Consider the following 20,655-nt stretch of genomic DNA (forward strand, 5'->3'; position numbering starts at 1 on the left):
TTTATGAGTATTATATACATGTGATGGCTAGGGTCAATTGCTATAGAATTCCAAGGTCAAAGAACATGTTTTGATTGTAACCAGGAAAGGTGGATCATTTAAAATTACCAAAAATTGTTGAACTTAGCATTTTCTTCACATCCTCACTAACTTTGGGTAAGATCACACTTCTTAACACATGTTAGGTAAAAAATGGAGTCTCATTTTTTTTTTTAATTTTAAGTGATTATTGGCATTTATAATTATTTTTCTCTTAACTGGTAGTTCCTGTTATTCATATTTCACATAATTTATAATTACTTTCTATAAGAAATTAGCACTTACCTATATTAAAATATTTTTTCCAGTTTTCATTTGCTTTTCAACTTAATAATTTTTGCTGTTTTATAAAAGGTTTAAAATTTTTACAAATTCTAATCCATTAGTGTTTTATGACTTAACAACTTTGTATTCTGTCTACAAAATACTCTCTCATGTTTTAGATTATAGATTATTCACACATGCTTTCTTCTAGAGCTTTTTCCCCCAATCAAGTTATGTTTATTACAGATGTTTGCTTACTTATTCCTGGAAGGATATATTCTGTATTACAACAGGAGTTGTCTCTCAGTAGTGAGAAGTGGGCTTAGGTTAGAGATCTGTAATGTTTGGATTTTACTAGGATAAAATATACATACATTACTTGTATAATTATAAGTTAATTTGAAAATCATAAATGGACTAGAGGTAGATCCAGCAATATGTCTTTACAGACCAATTATCAATTATTCCAATACCATTTAGCATTTTATTTAGTAGTGATGTTCATTCTCCCAACCTCCATTTTGAAATATCACCATTATCATAAACCAGTGGTTCTCAACCACATTTCAGTTTTGCCCCCAGGGGACATTTGGTAATGTTTGGAGATATTTTTGGATGTCGATACTAGTTATCGATAGCACTGAGGAAGAGAAACCCTTTGTTAAACCAAAGTTCCTTTGTTGCAGGCCTGTTTCTACAGTAGTCTTTCATTCCTCAATCTTCTCTATTAAACTCTTTTTTCTATTTATTTTTTACATATTTCTTTAACTGGTTGCATCGAGTCTAGTCATGGCACATGGAATCTGCCTTGTGTCCTGTGGGATCTTTCCTTGCGGTACATGGACTCTAGTGGTGATGCACAGGCTCCAGAGTGCTTGAGCTTCGATAGTTGCAGTTCGTGGGCTTAGTTCTCCCGCAGCATGTGGCATCTTAGTTCCCTAACCAGAGATTGGACCAATGTCCCCTGCATTGCAAAGTGGATTCTTAACCTCTAGACCACCAAAGAAGTCCTTAATCTCTTTTAATTTTTAAAACTTCATAGTGTGTTTTAAAATTCTGATGTCCTTTTCATCAGAGTTTCCCCCTCTCCGTTCTCTGCTGCTCATTATAAAGACCATCTTGCACTGTTTGGGGGTTTTGTTTTTGGTTTGGTTTTGTTTTGTTTTAAGTGTGTTTTGTTTTGTTTTGGTTTTCTCATGTTCTTTTTCCAAAAGAACTTGACTGCCATTTTGTTCAGTTTAATGAACTCCAGGGTTCTTTTAATTATTTTTAAGTAGTACTGTATTGAATTAATAGATAATTGATAGAATATCATCACTTTTGCAGTGACAATAAAGAAAGTTTTGTGTTTTATTTTTGTCTTCTTATTAGATTTGCACTAACTCTATAAAAATTAATTAAGAACTTTTGTTCTTTAAACTCTGAAACAGTTTTTAGGATCATCAAAAATACTGTTTTTTGAACATTTGTAAAATTCATTTGACATTATCAGTTCCCAGTCCCTTATAAAGAGGGTAGCGCTTTCTTGATTTCTTTTATTGTGAGTAACTGTTTTGTTTAATTTTTCCTTCTCCTGGAGTTAATTTTGGCAACTTTTCCTAGAAAAATTGACCCATTCAACCAGATACTCAAAACTTTTATGTAATAGAGTTCTGTGCCCTTAAAGTTTTAAAAATGCCTATTATAGCATCTTTATTGTTTTAATTCTCTGATTGATTAGTCAGTAATAGCAGGTGCAGTATTGGAGCAAAATAACCAATGGGTGTTTCAGTATTTACTTGTGATGAAAATTCAATGAATTATTGATAGATTTTTAATATACAAATGTATGTGCATTATATAACTTAAACTTTTTTTAATATATAAAAATACAAGCATTCTATATTATCATTTTACTTCCTGCTTCTTTCAGCTTCAGTCCATGCAACCCAGGTGTCCTTGAGACTCTTTCTGTTATAGTATGTCTAAGCTTCAGTACTTTTGAGACTGGACTCTCAGGCCACTTCTCAGCTATTCTTGAAGTCTGAAAGTCTCACTGCAGATGGCCCTTTATCCTACACCTTGCTTTTTCTCTTCATCAGAGAGAGCCATAAACTTCAAGGGACCCTCTCTGCTTTGAGGGTGCAGAGCTTTAAGAACTGAGTGGAAAGAGAGGATGCACAGGTCAAAGGAACTGGGGGAACATGGGCCATGGCAGAGTGATGATGGACGAATCAGGGAGGGCAAAGAAAGCTGCTGGCCAGTCTTTGAAATCATGTACATATAACATAAAATACCAGTATTTTGGTAGTTTAAAGCACACCAAAATGTCAGTACTTTGACATTTAAATAGCTCTCAACATTATATCCTTTCAGTTCAGTTCAGTCGCTCAGTCGTGTCCGACTCTTTGCAAGCCCATGAATCGCAGCACGCCAGGCCTCCCTGTCCATCACCAACTCCCGGAGTTCACTCAGACTCACGTCCATCAAGTCAGTGATGCCATCCAGCCATCTCATCCTCTGTCGTCCCCTTCTCCTCCTGCCCCCAATCCCTCCCAGCATCAGAGTCTTTTCCAGTGAGTCAACTCTTCACATGAGGTGGCCAAAGTACTGGAGTTTCAGCTTCAGCATCATTCCTTCCAAAGAAATCCCAGGGCTGATCTCCTTCAGAATGGACTGGTTGGATCTCCTTGCAGTCCAAGAGACTCTCAAGAGTCTTCTCCAACACCACAGTTCAAAAGCATCAATTCTTCAGCACTCAGCCTTCTTCACAGTCCAACTCTCACATCCATACATGTGTACAACATAGTAATTCCATATTTTAATACATTATGAAATGATTATTGCAGTAAAACCAATTACTACAATATTGTTGATGATATTCCCTATGTGCGCTTATATACCTGTGACTTTCTTATCTAAAAGCTGGAAGCTTAATGTCTAAATCCCCTTAATATATTTCAGCTATACTGCACCCTCCTAAACTCATTTTTATTAGCATTTATCTGGTGTGTTTCTGCTATTTTTCTATCCTTTGCCATAATTCTTATCCTTTTCTTGTTCTTTTTTATGTGTGAATATGTTTCTCTTCTGATTATTTAGACAATTAGTTGTTGACCTTATAGTTTTATATGGTATTTTCATTGCATCTGTTTAACAATTTTAGATAATGTCTGTTAACCTCTCATCTATAAAAGCTGAGAAAATGATCACTTCCTCCTCCTCCTCCTCCTATCCTCTTGGGTTTTTGTTAGTATTTTCTTTTTTTTTTTCATTTGTTTCATTCATTCATTTATTTTAATGTGTCAAAACCTGTTTCTTGATTTATCTGTTTTACTCAGTGAATGCTGATTCCACTTAGAAAACAGGAAAGTTTACACTTAATGCTTTTTTAAATCTTAAAGGTTTAAAAATAACTACATTTACCTTATGTGTCAGTATATTCCCTTTGATTATTTAATGGTCTGTATTTAAATGCTTTGGTGCCAGCCACTAGGGCTTTACTGGGGTTTCCTCTTTTTATTTCTTGGTTGACTGCATTTTATCATCATGTAGTTTTTATCAAAAAGTGTTTTAAGTTTTTAAAATTTCTTTCATGTTTGAGAATCTTTGCCAATTACCATTACTTTATTGAAAAATGTATTGTTAGGTCGCAATTTTTTCTCCTCCCTTTATTGGTATTGCTCCATTATCTTTCAGCATTGAGTATTGCTAAATCTAGTTTATGTTAATCACTTAGTCATGGGGTCACCAACTCTGTGACCCCATGGACTGTAGCCCTCCTAGCTCCTCTGCCCATGGAATTCCCTAGTCAAGAATCCTCAAGTGGTTAACCATTCTCTTCTCCAGGGGATCTTCCTGATCCAGGGATTGAACCTAGGTCTCCTGCATTTTGTGCAGATTCTTCACCATCTGAGCCACCATAAGTCCAGCCTATTTTTCTTGCCTTTACCTTTTCTGCAGGTTGCTAAAAAATTCTGTCTTTATCCTTGAATTTTAGTAACTTAACCAAATTATGTCCTGGAATCTGTTGTTAGTGTCATCATTTCATTGGAATCTTTGTCTGCACATTTGACAAATGATTAATATGATCCTCTATTTTCAGTTCACTTCAGTTGCTCAGTCGTGTATGACTCTTTGCGACCCCATGAATTGCAGCACGCCAGGCCTCCCTGTCCATCACCAACTCCCGGAGCTTACTCTAACTCATGTCCATAGAGTTGGTGATGCCATCCAACCATCTCATCCTCTGTTGTCCACTTCTCCTCCTGCCCCCAATCCCTCCCAGCATCAGAGTCTTTTCCAATGAGTCAACTCTTCGGCATGAGGTAGCCAAAGTATTGGAGTTTCAGCTTCAGCATCAGTCCTTCCAGTGAATACCCAGGACTGATTTCCTTTAGGATGGACTGGTTGGATCTCCTTGCAGTCCAAGGGACTCTCAAGAGTCTTCTCCAACTCCACAGTTCAAAAGCATCAGTTCTTCAGCGCTCAGCTTTCTTCACAGTCCAACTTTCACATCCATACATGACCACTGGAAAAACCATAGCCTTGACTAGACAGAGTTTTGTTGGCAAAGTAATGTCTCTGCTTTTGAATATGCTATCTAGCACCACTTACCCTTATATTGGATTCCCTTTGTCCCATATATTTATTATCTTTGTGATTGTTTTAATCTTTGTTCTCTTTCCTCTTTTGTCCCCTGTTACTGTTTTTTTGGTGATAATTTAGTTTTCACCCATGTCCCAGTATTTACTATTTATAATTCATTTATTAGTTTTATAGTAATGTTCAGTTTGCTTAATTAGCTCTGCAGTCTTCCTTTTCATCTCAACCTTGAGGTTTTAATTTTATTGGTTTTTTTATTTATCAAGTTCTCTATAACTCAAAATGTTGACAGTTGTATCTTTATTCCTTAAATTAAGATTCTTCCAGAATAAATTATTTTCTAAGTAAATATTATTTTTTAAATAATAAAAATTTGATTCACAGCAAAACTGAGCAGAAAGTACAGAGTTCTCACATACCGTCTGTCCTTACACATACAAAATCTCCCTCTCAATATATGCACCAGATTGATACATTTATTACAAGCAATGACTTAACAGTATCATTCAAAGTCCATCAGTTCAGTTTAGTCGTTCAATTGTGTCCAACTCTTTGCAGCCCCATGGACTGCAGCACGCCAGGCCTCCCTGTCCATCACCAACTCCCAGAGTTTACTCAAACTCGTGTCCATTGAGTCAGTGATGCCATCCAGCCATCTCTGTCATCCCCTTCTCCTCCTGCCTTCAGTCTTTCCCAGCATCAGTGTCTTTTCCAATGAGTCAGCTCTTTGCATCAGGTGGCCAAAGTATTGGAGGTTCAGCTACAACATCAGTCCTTCCAATGAATAATCAGGACTGATTTCCTTTAGGATGGACTAGTTGGATCTCCTTGCAGTCCAAGGGACTCTCAAAGTCCATAGGAAGTACATTTCACTCTGTGTTCCACCCAAATGCAAAGATATCACGCCTGGTTTGTTTTAGTTTTTTTCATTTCTTTAGGGCTTAGCATTGTCAGTTCCATTTCCAAGTCATCCTTTGATACTAAAACGTGCAAACAAGAACTGTCTTAGTTTATTCACACCTTTTAAAATACTTCTATTTCTTCCCGCATGAGCTCTGCTTTGAGGATTGCTTATGGAAAGGAGTAGTGTTTGGCTTTCTCTCTTGGCATGTATTCTTTTTTTTTTTTTGGATGCCCCATGTAAAGAACTTAGTTCCTCGGCCAGGTATTTGAACCCAGGCCCCAGCAATGAAAGCACTGAGTCCTAACTACAGGACTGCCAGGGAGTTTCTAGACATGGGCTTTCTCTCTTCTGTTCCCTAATTCAATGTGCTGTGGTAGTCTTTGAGGTAGATTCCCTTTAGGCTTCAGATTTCAAACCCACAGTGACCTCCTAGAGCCTTTGCCTGTGCAGAATTTGCTGTTTTTTTCCTGAAACTCTTCACCATCTCCTTTCAAAAACACCTTTCTGTTTACCTGAATCAGAAGAAGGTTTGGGGTGTGTGAAGCCACTTTGGGAAACTTCATTGAGAGTTCACAGCAGTCTTTGATATTAATTTTCCCTGTTTCTTACTCCTTCGAAAGAGCTTATTTTTTTTGTTGTTTGTTTTATCTGCATGTTAGTCAAGTCTCTATTTATTATTAGAGATAATTAGATGTGGATAATTGGAATTCTACTCTTCCCTACCTGTCTTCGGCAAAGAGCCTTCAAAACTGATGAATTCTGTTGCTTTTCCTTTCTCTTTTTGGATGAAAGGTGATTATTTTTAGAAAAATTTCTTTGCCTCAGGCTGCCCGCAACATGACTTGTTCTTACTTTCTGAGTTGAGAGAGTTCTGGTGAAATTTTTGGATTTTTTTTTTTTCCCCACTCAACTGCCAACCCCTTCCCCATTATCTTCTAAAGAGCCAGTTAGGGAAGTATAAATGGAGAGTTGCCCAAGGCCACTCACTTTCTTAGAAATACTCTTTCACTGGCCTTTTCCTCCATTTAATTGAAGCCATTTTATATTTATTTGGGTGGTGGTAGTGTGCTTCATACATATTTCTTTAATCATAGCCAGGTTTGGGGGGCAAGAGATCTTGAGATTTGGCTTTGTACTGTCACCTTAAGCAGAGAGTAACTTTTCTTCTTGGTTTGCATGAAAGAAATTTGAAGTTCTTGTGAACTTGATCTTCAATTTTGTTTAGCCTTCAGATTACTTATTGAATAAATCTAAGTCCTACCACCTGCCTTTAGTGTTTACCACTACAGTGAGTACAGCAAATAATATACTGCCTTCAAATTAGTTCTTCTTTTGTCCTAAATCTATAGTGATAAGAAAGTATAGGTAAAATTCTCTTGCAAGGTTGATCTGACTTAAGAATTGCTGTGTAGAATAGAAACCTCCTTTAGATTAGTATACCTTTAGAATGGTATACCTGCTGTAAATTGCAGAAAGGCATTTTTTTAGTAAAAAGTGTTTTAATGTTTATTGTATATTTTATTTTTTAAATCTATATTAAGCTAAGGAATATTTTATGAAAGAGAATCATCTGTCATGGATGAACCTCCGAAACATGCTGAGTGAAGGAAGCCAGACACAAAAAATTATACATTATATGATGGCATTTGTATAAAATATCCAGAATAGCAGATCCAGATAGATAGAATGCAGGTTGGCGGTTGCCTGAGGCTTAGAGAATGAGAGAACGAGGAGAAACTGCATGATGGGCCGGGGGTTTTACTTTGGAGTAGTAGAAATGTTTTGAACTAGATAGAGGTGGCTGTTATTCAGCATATTAGTAAGTGTACTAAATGCCACGGAAGTGTTCACGTTAAAATAGTTAACTTTATATTATATGAATTTTATCTTTCTTTATTTAAAAAAAAAAAAAGAATTATCTGTGAAATGAGATAGTCCCCAAAGAAGAGGCTGAGAGGCCATAATTGTTCTTTTTGTTCATACAGCAGTTAAAATATGTGCTCCACATATCTTTTCACGTATTTTTTTTCACGTGTTAGTCGCTTTGTTGTGTCCAAGTCTTTGCAACCCCATGGACTGTAACTCCCAGGCCTCTCTGTTCATGGAATTCTCTAGGCAGGAATACTGGAGTGGGTGGCCATTCCCTTTGCCAAGTGATCTTCCTGACCCAGAGATCAAACCCACTCTCCTGTATTGCAGCCAGATTCTTTACCATCTGAACCACCTGGAAAACCCTATATATACATATTTTTTTTGGAAGAGTGTATTAGATTTTAGTGATGATGACTTGTAGTGAGAGAGCTCCTGTCAGTTTTAGAACCAGTGAGGAGATTCTAAATGATAAATGGTAGAACACTGACATCACAGGGCAAATAACTTTCTTTTCGCTTGCAGGAGTAAGTTACTACTGTTAAAGATGGGAAGGAAGAATATATACCACATGAATGTTTCCCTAAAGCAAATATTGCAATCCTGGATTTCATGTCACTTAACATATAATATTTAAGAGAGTGTTTCTTTTTTAAGTAACTTTTGCCATCAGAATCCTTTATATTATTGCCTAAGTAATCATTTCCCTTGTTTGATTCTGTTTGTCTTTGTTGTTGTCCTTTTACTTTTTTTTGTCCTTTTACTTTTGAATGCATGCATTTAAGAGTATATAAACCTCCTATGTTCTGCTTTTGTTGCTTGCCTAACCGTGGACATCTGCTTGGAGACCAGCCATGTTCCATAGAAAATTAACATTTTTAAATTGCTTGCTTCACAGCAAATGATCTCAGAAGGCAGACAGTTGACTTAGTTTTACTGTGATTCAATATATGGACTTTGTGTTCCATAAATACTCATTTCTTTCTTGGTTCTTATTTAGTTTCTACTTTAATACATAAGTATAAATTATATATTCCCACTAGAGGTCAGTCAATAAGCAGGTTTTTAAAAAGCATTGAATTACCTTTAATATTTTTGTATCTTGACATAGCTATATTCTGGGGCTTCCCAGGTGGTGCTAGTAGTTAAAAAAGCCCACCTGCCAATGCAGGAGACTTAAGAGACTCAGGTTCAGTCCCTGGGTCAGAAAGATCCCCTGGAGGAGGGCATGACAACCCACTCCAGTAATCTTGACTGGAGAATCCCATGGACAGAGGAGCCTGGCAGGCTACAGTCCTTTAGGGTTGCAGAGTTGGACATGACTGAGCACTTAGTATGCATGCACCTGTATTATAGCTGATTATTGAATATTTGTTTTTCCCTTAACATTCTCTAAAAGTACTTATATAAATTTGAGGTGTTTTTGGAAAGGAACATATTTTAAGACATCAATTTTGTATTTTAGTAACTTGTTAATTACAACCCTTGATTTCTTTAATTAACAGGATTATTTTCACATTTCTTTCCAAAAGTATTCTGATCATAGGTACTTACTAAGTATTTTCTATATGCCAGCCATTTATGCTAGGCAAAGGGATTCCATAAATGACAATTGACAATCCTTATTTTCAAAGATTCCAGTCTTTTGGACATCTTGAAATAATACTTGTCTGGACAGGAAAAGTGTTTAATATGCATTCATAGAGTCGCCTAGATAACTGAAGCTGATGCCTTAAAATACTAAAATTTTTAAATGAAGACCCTTTAAGGGTCTTGTGTCTTGAACAATTTTAAATGTCTTGAACAACTTCCTACGTTCTTCAGCTTAATTAGACTGAACCATCTTAATTTTTTTTGTTGCAATTTACATTTATCGTTATTGACACCTGTTTTTCTCAGATTTTTTTAAACTTCATGCTCCTTCTAGCTGTCATCTTTTTTTTTTTTTTTTTTTTTTTTTATGTGTACTCTCTCTTCAGATTCGTATCTCTCTTACAACTTATTCCTAATTTGTTTGGAACTAAAACCTCCACATGTCCAATCTTTTAAGAATTATTCTTACTTAAAAGATGCGAGTAATGGCCTTGGGGTGAGTAGGTGGATGTGGTTTTTACCTCTAATTAAATCTATGAGTTTTTTAAGTACACAACTAAAAATGGATCCTCAGTGTTTTAAACTTCATTATCATTTTAAGGGTTTCATTCTAGTTTCAATCTGTTTAGTTTCTTTGAATTGTTACTGGTGATTTTATTTAAAATTTGAGTAAAAGCTGCAATGTGGATAAACCTTAAACATAATGCTAAGTAAAAGAAACCAGACACATAAAGTGACTTATTATATGGCTCCATTTGTATGAAATGTTTAGAAAATGCAAATCTATAGAAATAGAAAGTGGTTTATTGGTTGCCAGGGGCTGAGGAAAGAGAATGGAGAATGGCTACTAGTAGGTGTGGAGTTTCTTTGGAGGTGATAAAATGTTTTGGAATTAGAGAATGGTTATGGTTGAACAACTTTGTAAATGTACTAAAACCCACTGAATTGTACATTATATCTCAATTTTTAGAATCTAAATGGAAGCAGATCTTTCTAATAAACTCTTCAAAATGCTTTCTGGATCTAAATCCATACTTCTTTTTTTTCTTCATTGGTTTTAACTGATTTTGAGTCTCTAATTTACCGTGAAAGTATAATTTATATTTTCTTTAAGGATAATAGAAGTACAGTTGTATGTTAAATGAAAATTTAGATAATTGTTCTTAAAGGAAAAATAAAAGTCATCTTGGTAGAATATGGTCTTGCTATAACTCTTCAGTATTATCGGTATGTAGGCATTAAAGAACAAGTATATGTGAGCCCTACATATCTAAAGAATTTTAAGGACTGTCATATTTTAATAGAAAAGGATAGCAGTAACTGAAAATCCAAAACAACCCATTAATCTATTTTTCTTCATTAAGCACACATTACAAAATAATTTTTAAGATATAAATTATATATTGCCTTATTTTGTTTTCGTTATTTTTAATTTTATATTACATGTAATTTTTATTTTCTGATTTTGTGACTTGTTCAGTGTGATTTTTTTCAATCTTTAAAATGTTTTTTGTTAATAATTTTACTTATTTTTGGCTCTACTGGATCTTCATTGCTGTGCGGACTTTGCTCTAGTTGAGGCGAGCGGGGGCTTCTCTTCAGTTGTGATGCACAGGCTTCTTCTCATTGTGATGGCTTCTCCTGTTGCAGAGCACAGGCTCCAGGGCACTCGGGCTTGAGCAGTTGTGGCACTTGGGCTCAGTAGTTGAAGCTCCCAGACTCTAGAGCACAGTCTCAATAGTGTGGCACACAGGCTTAGTTGCTCTGCAGCGTGAGGGATCCTCCTGGACCAGGGATCAACCCATGTTCCCTACATTGGCAGGTGGATTCTTCACCACCAAGCGATCAGGGAAGCCCCAACCTCTAAAAGTTTTAATGACAGTTTCATAATTATTTTGTCATTCTGAAAATGAATAATTCCTTTGGGCTGTAAGCTGTCAAACACATTTTTATGTTTTTGTTTTTAGGCAATGGAGTTACTAGTAGAGAAAGCAATCAGTAGTGCTTCTAGTCCTCAAAGCCCTGGAGATGCTCTGAGAAGAGTTTTTGAGTGCATTTCTTCAGGGATTATTCTTAAAGGTAAGTTTTACTTCATTTTTAATGTTTGTGTGTTTGATGGTTGAATGAGAATTATTCATTCTTCTACAAATGGATGATGATAATGCTTTATTCTGCCTATGGTGATTGCTGTAGGTAGTCCTGGACTTCTGGATCCTTGTGAGAAGGATCCCTTCGATACCTTGGCGACAATGACTGACCAGCAGCGTGAAGACATCACATCCAGCGCACAGGTACCATTGTGTTCCTAATCCCAGGGCTTTGTTTTATCACTTCCCTTACAGTTTTGGTTTTTTATAGTTGTCCTCTAGAAGAAATTACCATGTAGTATTCATTATTTCTGCTGCTTTAGTAAGTAAGCCCTTAGGATATAATTTAAACTAGATTTCATTAATCTTCAATTTTATTATATTAACTCTGTGTGTGTCCTGTATAAATATAAAAATACTGCAGTATTTTCAGTATCATTAAATCTAGTTGTTATATTGTATGTCAGGATCAGTAGAGCAACTATTCATGTCCTCTGGGTATACAGAAGTGATGTGCTGTTTGGTTTATGGAAATTTTTATAATGATTTAGCCTTTCCTGCCACTGAAAAGGCCAGCTAATATAGTAATTAAAAGTGTGGGCTCTGAAGTCTAGACTCCTGAGTTTAAATACCAGCTCTGCGTTTCATCTATAAGGGATAAGAGCAGTATCTGTCTCAAAGAAGATTGTTGGGAAGATTAAATAAATTAATCTTTCATTCAGTCTAAAACTTAAACAACTTTCCTTTTTTGACTCCAGAAGTGTACTAAGAGGAGAAATGTCTACCAACTATAAACAATAACAATCTAGTCTAAGGCAGTTACACTGGTTGGACTTAAGATTTTGTTCTGTTGTCTCTTCTGGCAAGGATAATTTGAGAGGTCAGGATTAAAATAAATTGTTAGATTAAAAGTAATTTGAGGAAGAGTCAGTAATAATAGAACATTATGAATATCTTACAGACTCACAAGATTTCCAATTTGTGTGTATTAAACAAGTTTTGTTTTAATTTCTTTGGGTTTAATTTTCTAGGGAAGATGACAGTTTACCATAAGTGGCTTTTTTTTCTTCATTGGTACTTAAGAAATTATTTTTTGGGTAAGAAGTAGGGCATTTGAAAACTAATAAGAGAATTCTTAGTTGGAAGGAAGGAAAGCTTTAATGTGACTTTGAAGAAAGTGGTCTGATTTTAGGAGGTAGTTAGAAGTGTCCTTGTTAAAAGTGAAGAAGTGAAAAGTCAGTGGAAAAAAAGGGAACCTCATACACTGTTGGTAGGAATAATAAGTTAGTGCAGCCACTGTGGAGAACAGTATGGAAGTTTTTTCAGAAAAACTAGAGCTGCTGCTGCTGCTGCTAAGTCGCTTCAGTCGTGTCCGACTTTGTGCGACCCCATAGACGGCAGCCCACCAGGCTCCCCCGTCCCTGGGATTCTCCAGGCAAGAACACTGGAGTGGGTTGCCATTTCCTTCTCCAGTGCGTGAAAGTGAGAAGTGAAAGTGAAGTCGCTAAGTCGTGTCCGACTCTTAGCGACCCCATGGACTGCAGCCCACCAGGCTCCTCCATCCATGGGATTTTCCAGGCAAGAGTACTAGAGTGGGGTGCCATTGCCTTCTCCGAAAACTAGAGCTACATGACCCAAAAATTTCTCCTAGGTGTATGGCCAGAAAACAAAACAAAAAACTTTAATTTGAAAAGATATACATACCCCAGTATTCATAGCAGTGTTATTTACAATGCCAAGATAAGGAAGCAACCTTAGTGTCCATCAGCAGATAAATGGATAAAGAAGATGTGGTGTATATATACAATGGAATACTACTCAGCCATAAAAAAGAATAGAATTTTTGCTATTTCCAGTACTATGGATAGACTTGGAGGGCATTGTGCTAAGTGAAGTTAAGTCAGAGAAAGACAGATACTGTGTATCACTTATGCTAAGTCACTTAAATTGTGTCTGACTCTTTGTAACCCCATGAACCGTAGCCCACCAGGCTCCTCTGTCCATGGGATTCTCCAGAGAAGAATACTGTAATAGGTTGCCACACCCTCCTCCAGGGTATCTTCCCGACCCAGGGATCAAACTCACATCTCTTTATGTTTCCTGCTTTGGCAGGCAGGTTCTTTACCACTAGTACCACCTAGAAAGCCCATCACATTTATTTGAAATGTAGAAAATACAGCAAACTAGTGAATATAACAAAAATGAAGCAGACTCACAGAACAAACTAGTGGTTACCATTGGGGAGAGGGGAGTGGGAAGGAGCAGTATTGGGGTAGGGAATTAAAAGGTACAAACCATTGCATATAAAATAAGCTATGAGAAACACTGGACTGGAAGAAACACAAGCTGGAATCAAGATTGCTGGGAGAAATATCAATAACCTCAGATACGCAAATGACACCACCCTTATGGCAGAAAGTGAAGAGGAACTCAAAAGCCTCTTGATGAAAGTGAAAGTGGAGAGTGAAAAAGTTGGCTTAAAGTTCAACATTCAGAAAACGAAGATCATGGCATCTGGTCCCACCACTTCATGGGAAATAGATGAGGAAACAGTGGAAACAGTGTCAGACTTTATTTTTGGGGGGCTCCAAAATCAATGCAGATGGTGACTGCAGCCATGAAATTAAAAGACGCTTACTCCTTGGAAGGAAAGTTATGACCAACCTAGATAGCATATTCAAAAGCAGAGACATTACTTTGCCAACAAAGGTTCGTCTAGTCAAGGCTATGGTTTTTCCTGTGGTCATGTATGGATGTGAGAGTTGGACTGTGAAGAAGGCTGAGCGCCAAAGAATTGATGCTTTTGAACTGTGGTGTTGGAGAAGAGTCTTGAGAGTCCCTTGGACTGCAAGGAGATCCAACCAGTCCATTCTGAAGGAGATCAGCCCTGGGATTTCTTTGGAAGGAATGATGCTAAAGCTGAAACTCCAGTACTTTGGCCACCTGATGCGAAGAGTTGACTCACTGGAAAAGACTCTGATGCTGGGAGGGACTGCGGGCAGGAGGAGAAGGGGACGACAGAGGAGGAGATGGCTGGATGGCATCACGGACTCAATGGACATGAGGCTGGGTGAACTCCGGGAGTTGGTGATGGACAGGGAGGCCTGGCATGCTGCAATTCATGGGGTCGCAAAGAGTTGGACACGACTGAGCAACTGAACTGAAGAATATATTTACAGCATAGGGAAATAGTCAGTATATTAATAATAACTAAATGTGTATAACCTTTAAAAATTATGAGTCACTGTATTGGACACCTGTTAATTATTTAATAATTGTACATCAACTATACTTCGATAAATAAAAGTGAGGAAGTTACGTATACTGCATCATTCCATCTATATAACATTAATGAACTAACAGAACAGATGAGTGATTCCCGGAGTTAGGGATAGGGGCGAGGATAGATGTGGCTAGTGAGAGTCTTGTGGTGATAGTATAGTGCCTTGTGATGGTGGTTAATGCAAACCTGCACATTTGGTAAAGTTACATAGATCTGTATACATCACACATAAACCAAGTGTGTATATAACTGGTGAAATTTGAATAAGCTCTATGGATTGGACCTAGGTCAATTTCAGTTTCTTTCTTGATGGGCCATAGTGCCCATATTAATAATTCACTTTTTTCCTTTGTCTGGGACTTTTCTTCTTTTCCTTCCATAATATTTACCTTTGTTTTTGTATCTGTATTCTCTAGTGATCTTTTTCGAGTTGCTTCTGCAAGATGTAGCTTTTGTCATTTATTCTGATGCCTTCCTGTAAGTGTCCAATAGAGCAGCATATCTTTGAAAGGGCACATTTTAAGGTTATCTTCCCTCTCAAAAAAGGATTAAGTAAACTTTACATCTTCTTTGATGTTGTTTTTAAAAATTTCAAGATGAATTTGGGAATAATTTTAGTATCATCAAATTTCATTTGCTTTTAAATCATTTCCAATTATACATTAGAAATGTCTCTTGTTAGAATTTAGAGGTACATGCAAATCACATGCAGAGGAAGAGCTTACAGAGTGCTCACTCCAGCCTCAGATGCTACTGTGGTTTTCCTTACTGAACTAACTACTCTTCTATTTTGAAACCCCTAGTATGAGAATAGGCTGATGATCAGTAGCAATATTTCTGTAGTAAAAGTGTGTTACTATTCATTATTATGCAGCAGATAACTTTGGATATTTTCTTTAAATGTAGAAGAAAACCTTATTATGTTTTATCTTTCGGAAATACCTTTTTTTAAGTAACTCTAAATAAATACTGTCCTATTATGATAAATAATCCCTAGTTTCACCTCATAAATAGTAACATTATGCATAATTGCCAGAAAGTGGAAACATCCCAAGTGTCTATCACTTGATGGATGGGTAGGTAAACACATGTGATATATTCATACAGTGGAAAATTACTCGCCATTAAAAGGAATGAAGTGCTGATATGTACAAGGTAGATGAATCTTGAAAACCTTATGCTAAGTGGAAGAAGCCAGACACAAAAAGTCATATTGTGTGATTTTGTTTATATGAAATGTCCATAGTAGGCAAATCTATCTAGTTACAAAAGTAGATTAATAGTTGCAAGGGCCTCAGGGTAAAGGGATTGAGGAATGACTGCTATTGGGCCTTGGGGTTTTGGGGGGTGAGGGGAGGTTGGAACATTGAGAAGGTGATGAAAATGTTCTGGGATTAGAGAGTAGTTAATGTTGAAAAATTGTAAGTATACTAAAAAAAAAAAGCAACAACTGAATTGTACACTTTACAAAAACAAATCTTATATGGAATTATATCTCAAGAAGTAGTCTAAACAATTCTATTGAAGATTTAACCACATAGTGAAAGTTGCCTTTTAATCAAATGACTGTAGAATCTCCTTAAATATCCCTCAGAATATTGGGAAACTACGTCTCAAAATATCTTATGACACATGAGGTCTTGTGACATTGATGCCTAATGTATTCCTATATATATACATAGCCACAGTAGTGAAAAATCTTTTTTTAGTTCACTAACAAGTTGAAGAAGTATAATCCTCATTTTGTAAACCTGGGGAGGTGTGTGTTGGGAGGCACATGTGCCTGAGGATGAGCACATGGGCATCCATAGAAAAAGTTGCAAGATATGTGAATATGAACCAAAGAGAGGCTCATTTGATGAGTGAGATGCTTTTTTTCTTTGCTGTATACTGTCTTAGGATTTTTTTAATGAGCATAATAATTTTGTTGAATATTTTTTTAACTTACATTAAAAAAAAAAATAGCATGCACACAGAAAAGCCTGAAAATAAAAACTTCAGAACATACAGAGTCTTTCATTTATGAACCTTAATATTGTTTAAGGTGTTTCTTTCATTAAACATGCTTTTTTATATTGTTATGTTGGGCTATAAACCTAATAAGAATTAATATTGGTTCTTTAATTTGACTAAATACTCTTTTTGTTGCAGTTTGCATTGCGACTCCTTGCATTCCGCCAGATACACAAAGTTCTAGGCATGGATCCACTACCACAGATGAACCAGCGTTTTAACATCCACAACAACAGAAAACGAAGAAGGGATAGTGATGGAGTTGATGGATTTGAGGCTGAGGGGAAAAAAGACAAAAAAGATTATGATAACTTTTAAAAAGTTTCTGTAAATCTGCAGTGTTAAAAAACAACAGGTGCCCATTTGTTGGCTGTTTTTCATTCACAATGATGTCTACTTCGAAAAAATTATCGAGAATTTAAAGAATTTCATGGAAGAACCAAGTTTTTCTATGATACTAAAATCTTAATGTACAGTGTTAGGTATTATATGAATGGAAAGACACCCCCACCCCCACCCCGCAAAATTGTGTTCCAGCTTGGGGAATTACAATGGTTCTGATTTTTTCCCCGTTATTTTGGTTTTTATTTACTGGTTGCCCTAGCTCCCCCTATATTTGTGTCTTTTATTACCTAGTCCTATTAAATCTTTACTGTATTTAATGCAGTATTTGTGCTTCAGTTACTATGTGTATTTTGATATTTTTATTTAGAGTTTTGTTTGCTGTTTGATACTAGTTGTTACTTTGTGTTACAGATAACCTTTTCGCCTTCTTAATATTTTACAGCAGTACGTTTTTTTGTAACGTGAGACTGCAGAATTTTTTCCTTTTGTTATTCTTTATGTGATGGATTACAACACAAAAAGTTATCCTGCCATTTAAGTGCTCAGAACTAAATGTTTCTGCAGATCTTGTGGCATTTGTCTCTCTAGTGTGATATATAAAGGTGTAATTAAGACAGATTTCTGTTAATCTAATCAAGTTTGCTGTTAGTTGTGCATTAGCAGTATAAAAGCTAATATATAATATATGGTCTTGCAACAGTTTTAAAGCCTCTGCATAATTGATAATAAAAATGCATGACATTTTTGTTTTTAATAGACTTTTAAAATTTAATTTTAGGTTTGACACGTAGATCTTTGTACAGTTGACTTTTTGACATAGCAAGGCCAAAAATAACTTTCTGAATATTTTTTTCTTCTGCATAAGTGGAAAGGGCATTTTTCATATATAAGTGGGCTAACCAATATTTTCAAAGAACTTTATCATTGTGCAACTAACAACAATAACTAGCCCTTAATTATGAAGACAGTTCCTTATTGGTGTGTGTGTGAGATTACTCTAGCAACTATTACAGTATAACATTTGAATGATCCCTCCCCCTGCCCCTACATCCCATCACCCAGATAATTTACAGTTCTGTTAACAGTGAGGTTGATAAAGTATTACTGGGAAAAAAACTTAAGATTATCTAAGAAAAAAACCAGAAAATTATTTGGTGTGGCCATCTTACATGCTTATGTGTCCTACAAAAAGCTAAATATTCTAGCAGTGGTGTAATGAAAAGTTACATCTTACTGTTAATATATGTATGCTCTGGTATACAGATGTCATTTTGTTGTCACAGCACTACAGTGAAATACACAAATAAAAACTTAAATTCATATAATGGCTTAAATGTATTATATGTTAGAATTGACATAAGTACTTCTGCTTTGAAATGACTTAATGTTTCCATAAAACCGTATTCAAATTTATTGGGTACTTACATCTTGTTATTCCTGACAAATGATACTTCTGGGCACATAATTTCCAGAAAAGTGTATAATTCAGTACCATATTGGTTCAGTTTCTTTCTTGGGCACAATCTTCCCCCAGACTCTTAGAGGAACAAGAGACTTGGGCTTTTCTTCCAAATTTGTGATACACTATCTTTGATCTTGGGCAAGTGTCTTTTTTTTTCATCTTTCCAGGTCTCATTTTACTCTTGAATACTTAGTCACCCAGTGAAAATTTTGGAATTATGTTTCTCACAGTTCTCTTACTTAGAAGGAAAAAACTGATATTTATCATGCACTAAGGATAATTATTGTGCTAGATCTTTCATATGTTTTCCTGTTTAAAACTATCATAACAAGAAGTGAAGGTACTGTATTACTTATTTTCCAGATGAGGAAACTGAAGCCCAGAGTGACAAACCAAAGCTACTACATTAATTTAGTAACAGAGTTGAAATTGATAGATATCAAAAGTTTATGCTCAGGAAAGTTGAGGCTGTTCCTTTCATCTTGCAATTAATTATCTTCTAAAAATGTTTTCAACCCAAATTCCCAAATTTTGCATTTAGTTTTGGGTGTCTTCATCCAGATACACAAGTGATACCACTTAAATTTTTTTCAGTATTATTTATTTTTTGCATGGCTTAATTGTTTTCATAGCTCTGGCTAAATCTGCATTAACTATCTTATATGAAATAAGGCTGACTTCAGTATCTGTTAGTATCTTTTCTTCTGCTTTGACAATTTTTAAAACTGTAAACACTCTAGTCAAGCATTGGTTCTCACCATGCTAATGCGTCCTTGAGCCAATTGTTTTGGCAGCTGATTTATTCTCTGCATCTCAGACTAGCTCTCCTTGTTATTACAGTGCATGCTTATGTTCCAGTAATGATAACCCAGATAAACTGATTTCTGTCACCCACTCCCTAGTACATGATATACATTCCAAATTAGATTTATGTCTTCACCACTATTGTTTCTTTGATGTCTTTGAATAAGCTAGTATCAAAAATGCAAACTTGCTATAAGAGAGGATCTCTGATTTTTTTGTTAATGGTATTTTAAGTCATTTTTTTCCTGCTTATTGACAAAAGAGCATAATGAGCCTTTTGTTTGGTCATGCTGTTACATTGTCAGTATCAGTTGTGAATTTAAGTTATAAACAGTTACCTTAATGCATTCACCATTTTTTTTAACTGAATTTGGCAGAGCTAACTTAAATTTTTCCCAATAAAGGGCAAATTTTATAGTGTAGATAATAAAGCAGTGATCTCAAATTTGTTCATGAGAGTCATCTGGGGACCATTCTAAACATTAACATTTGTAGGTCCTAGTTCCAAAGATTCTGACTGAGGAGGGCCAGAATAAGCCTGAGAATGTGCATTTTAAGATGACTTTCTCTTAGTTATTTGTTTGAACAGATTGTTCATAACATGTTGTAAAGGTCAAAAAGTATAAAGGAGTATACAGCATAAAACAAAATATCTTCTGCCTCCCATTGTTTTCCAATTACGTGGCTCCCCTTTCTAGAGGCAGTGTTAATCCATTTGTATATTCACACATGGTCTGTGCACTTATGTGTGTGCCCCACTTGTCTCTGTACAGATGGTTGCATATTGTGTACGTTTTTCTGCACTTTACTTTTTCTCATCTAGTATGTCTTGAAGTCTTGGAGATTGTTTTGTGTAAGTCCACATAGGGAAACTGCATCTTTAACAAGTATTATAGGACCACGCCCAAGGTAAGAGAAACCCAAGTAAGATGGTAGGTGTTGCAAGAGGGCATCAGAGGGCAAACACACTGAAACCATACTAGTCAGTCTAATCACACTAGGACCACAGCTTTGTCTAACTCAGTGAAACTAAGCCTTGCCCGTGGGGCAACCCAAGACGGGCAGGTCATGGTGGAGAGATTTGACAGAACGTGGTCCACTGGAGAAGGGAATGGCAAACCACTTCAGTATTCTTGCCTTGAGAACCTCATGAACAGGATGAAAAGGCAAAACGATAGGATACTGAAAGAGGAACTCCCCAGGTCAATAGGTGCCCAATATGCTACTGGAGATCAGTGAAGAAATAATTCCAGAAAGTATGAAGGGATGGAGCCAAAGCAAAAAGAATACCCAGCTGTGGATGTGACTGGTGATAGAAGCAAGGTCCGATGCTGTAAAGAGCAATATTGCATAGGAACCTGGAATGTCAGGTCCATGAATCAAGGCAAATTGGAAGTGGTCAAACAAG

General features: G+C 36.1%; 1 protein-coding gene across 4 annotated transcripts in view; it reads left to right on the forward strand.

Moving 5' to 3' along the window:
* ZFR (zinc finger RNA binding protein) overlaps window positions 1–18,298 on the forward strand; it is an 83,550-nt gene extending 65,252 nt beyond the window's left edge. For 3 of the 4 annotated variants that reach the window (XM_070357674.1, XM_070357675.1, XM_070357676.1), the window contains 3 exons: window positions 11,221–11,332; window positions 11,447–11,544; window positions 16,775–18,298. In XM_070357674.1, coding sequence (XP_070213775.1) covers window positions 11,221–11,332; window positions 11,447–11,544; window positions 16,775–16,954 — 390 coding nt within the window. In that variant the 3' untranslated portion in view covers window positions 16,955–18,298. Of the gene's footprint in view, window positions 1–11,220; window positions 11,333–11,446; window positions 11,545–16,774 lie in introns of those variants that run through there. The other variant, XR_011461471.1, reaches the window with a different exon arrangement.
* Window positions 18,299–20,655: the final 2,357 nt, after the last annotated feature.

Source organism: Bos mutus, chromosome 20, assembly GCF_027580195.1.
Source record: "Bos mutus isolate GX-2022 chromosome 20, NWIPB_WYAK_1.1, whole genome shotgun sequence".
Classification (NCBI taxonomy): Eukaryota; Metazoa; Chordata; class Mammalia; order Artiodactyla; family Bovidae; genus Bos; species Bos mutus.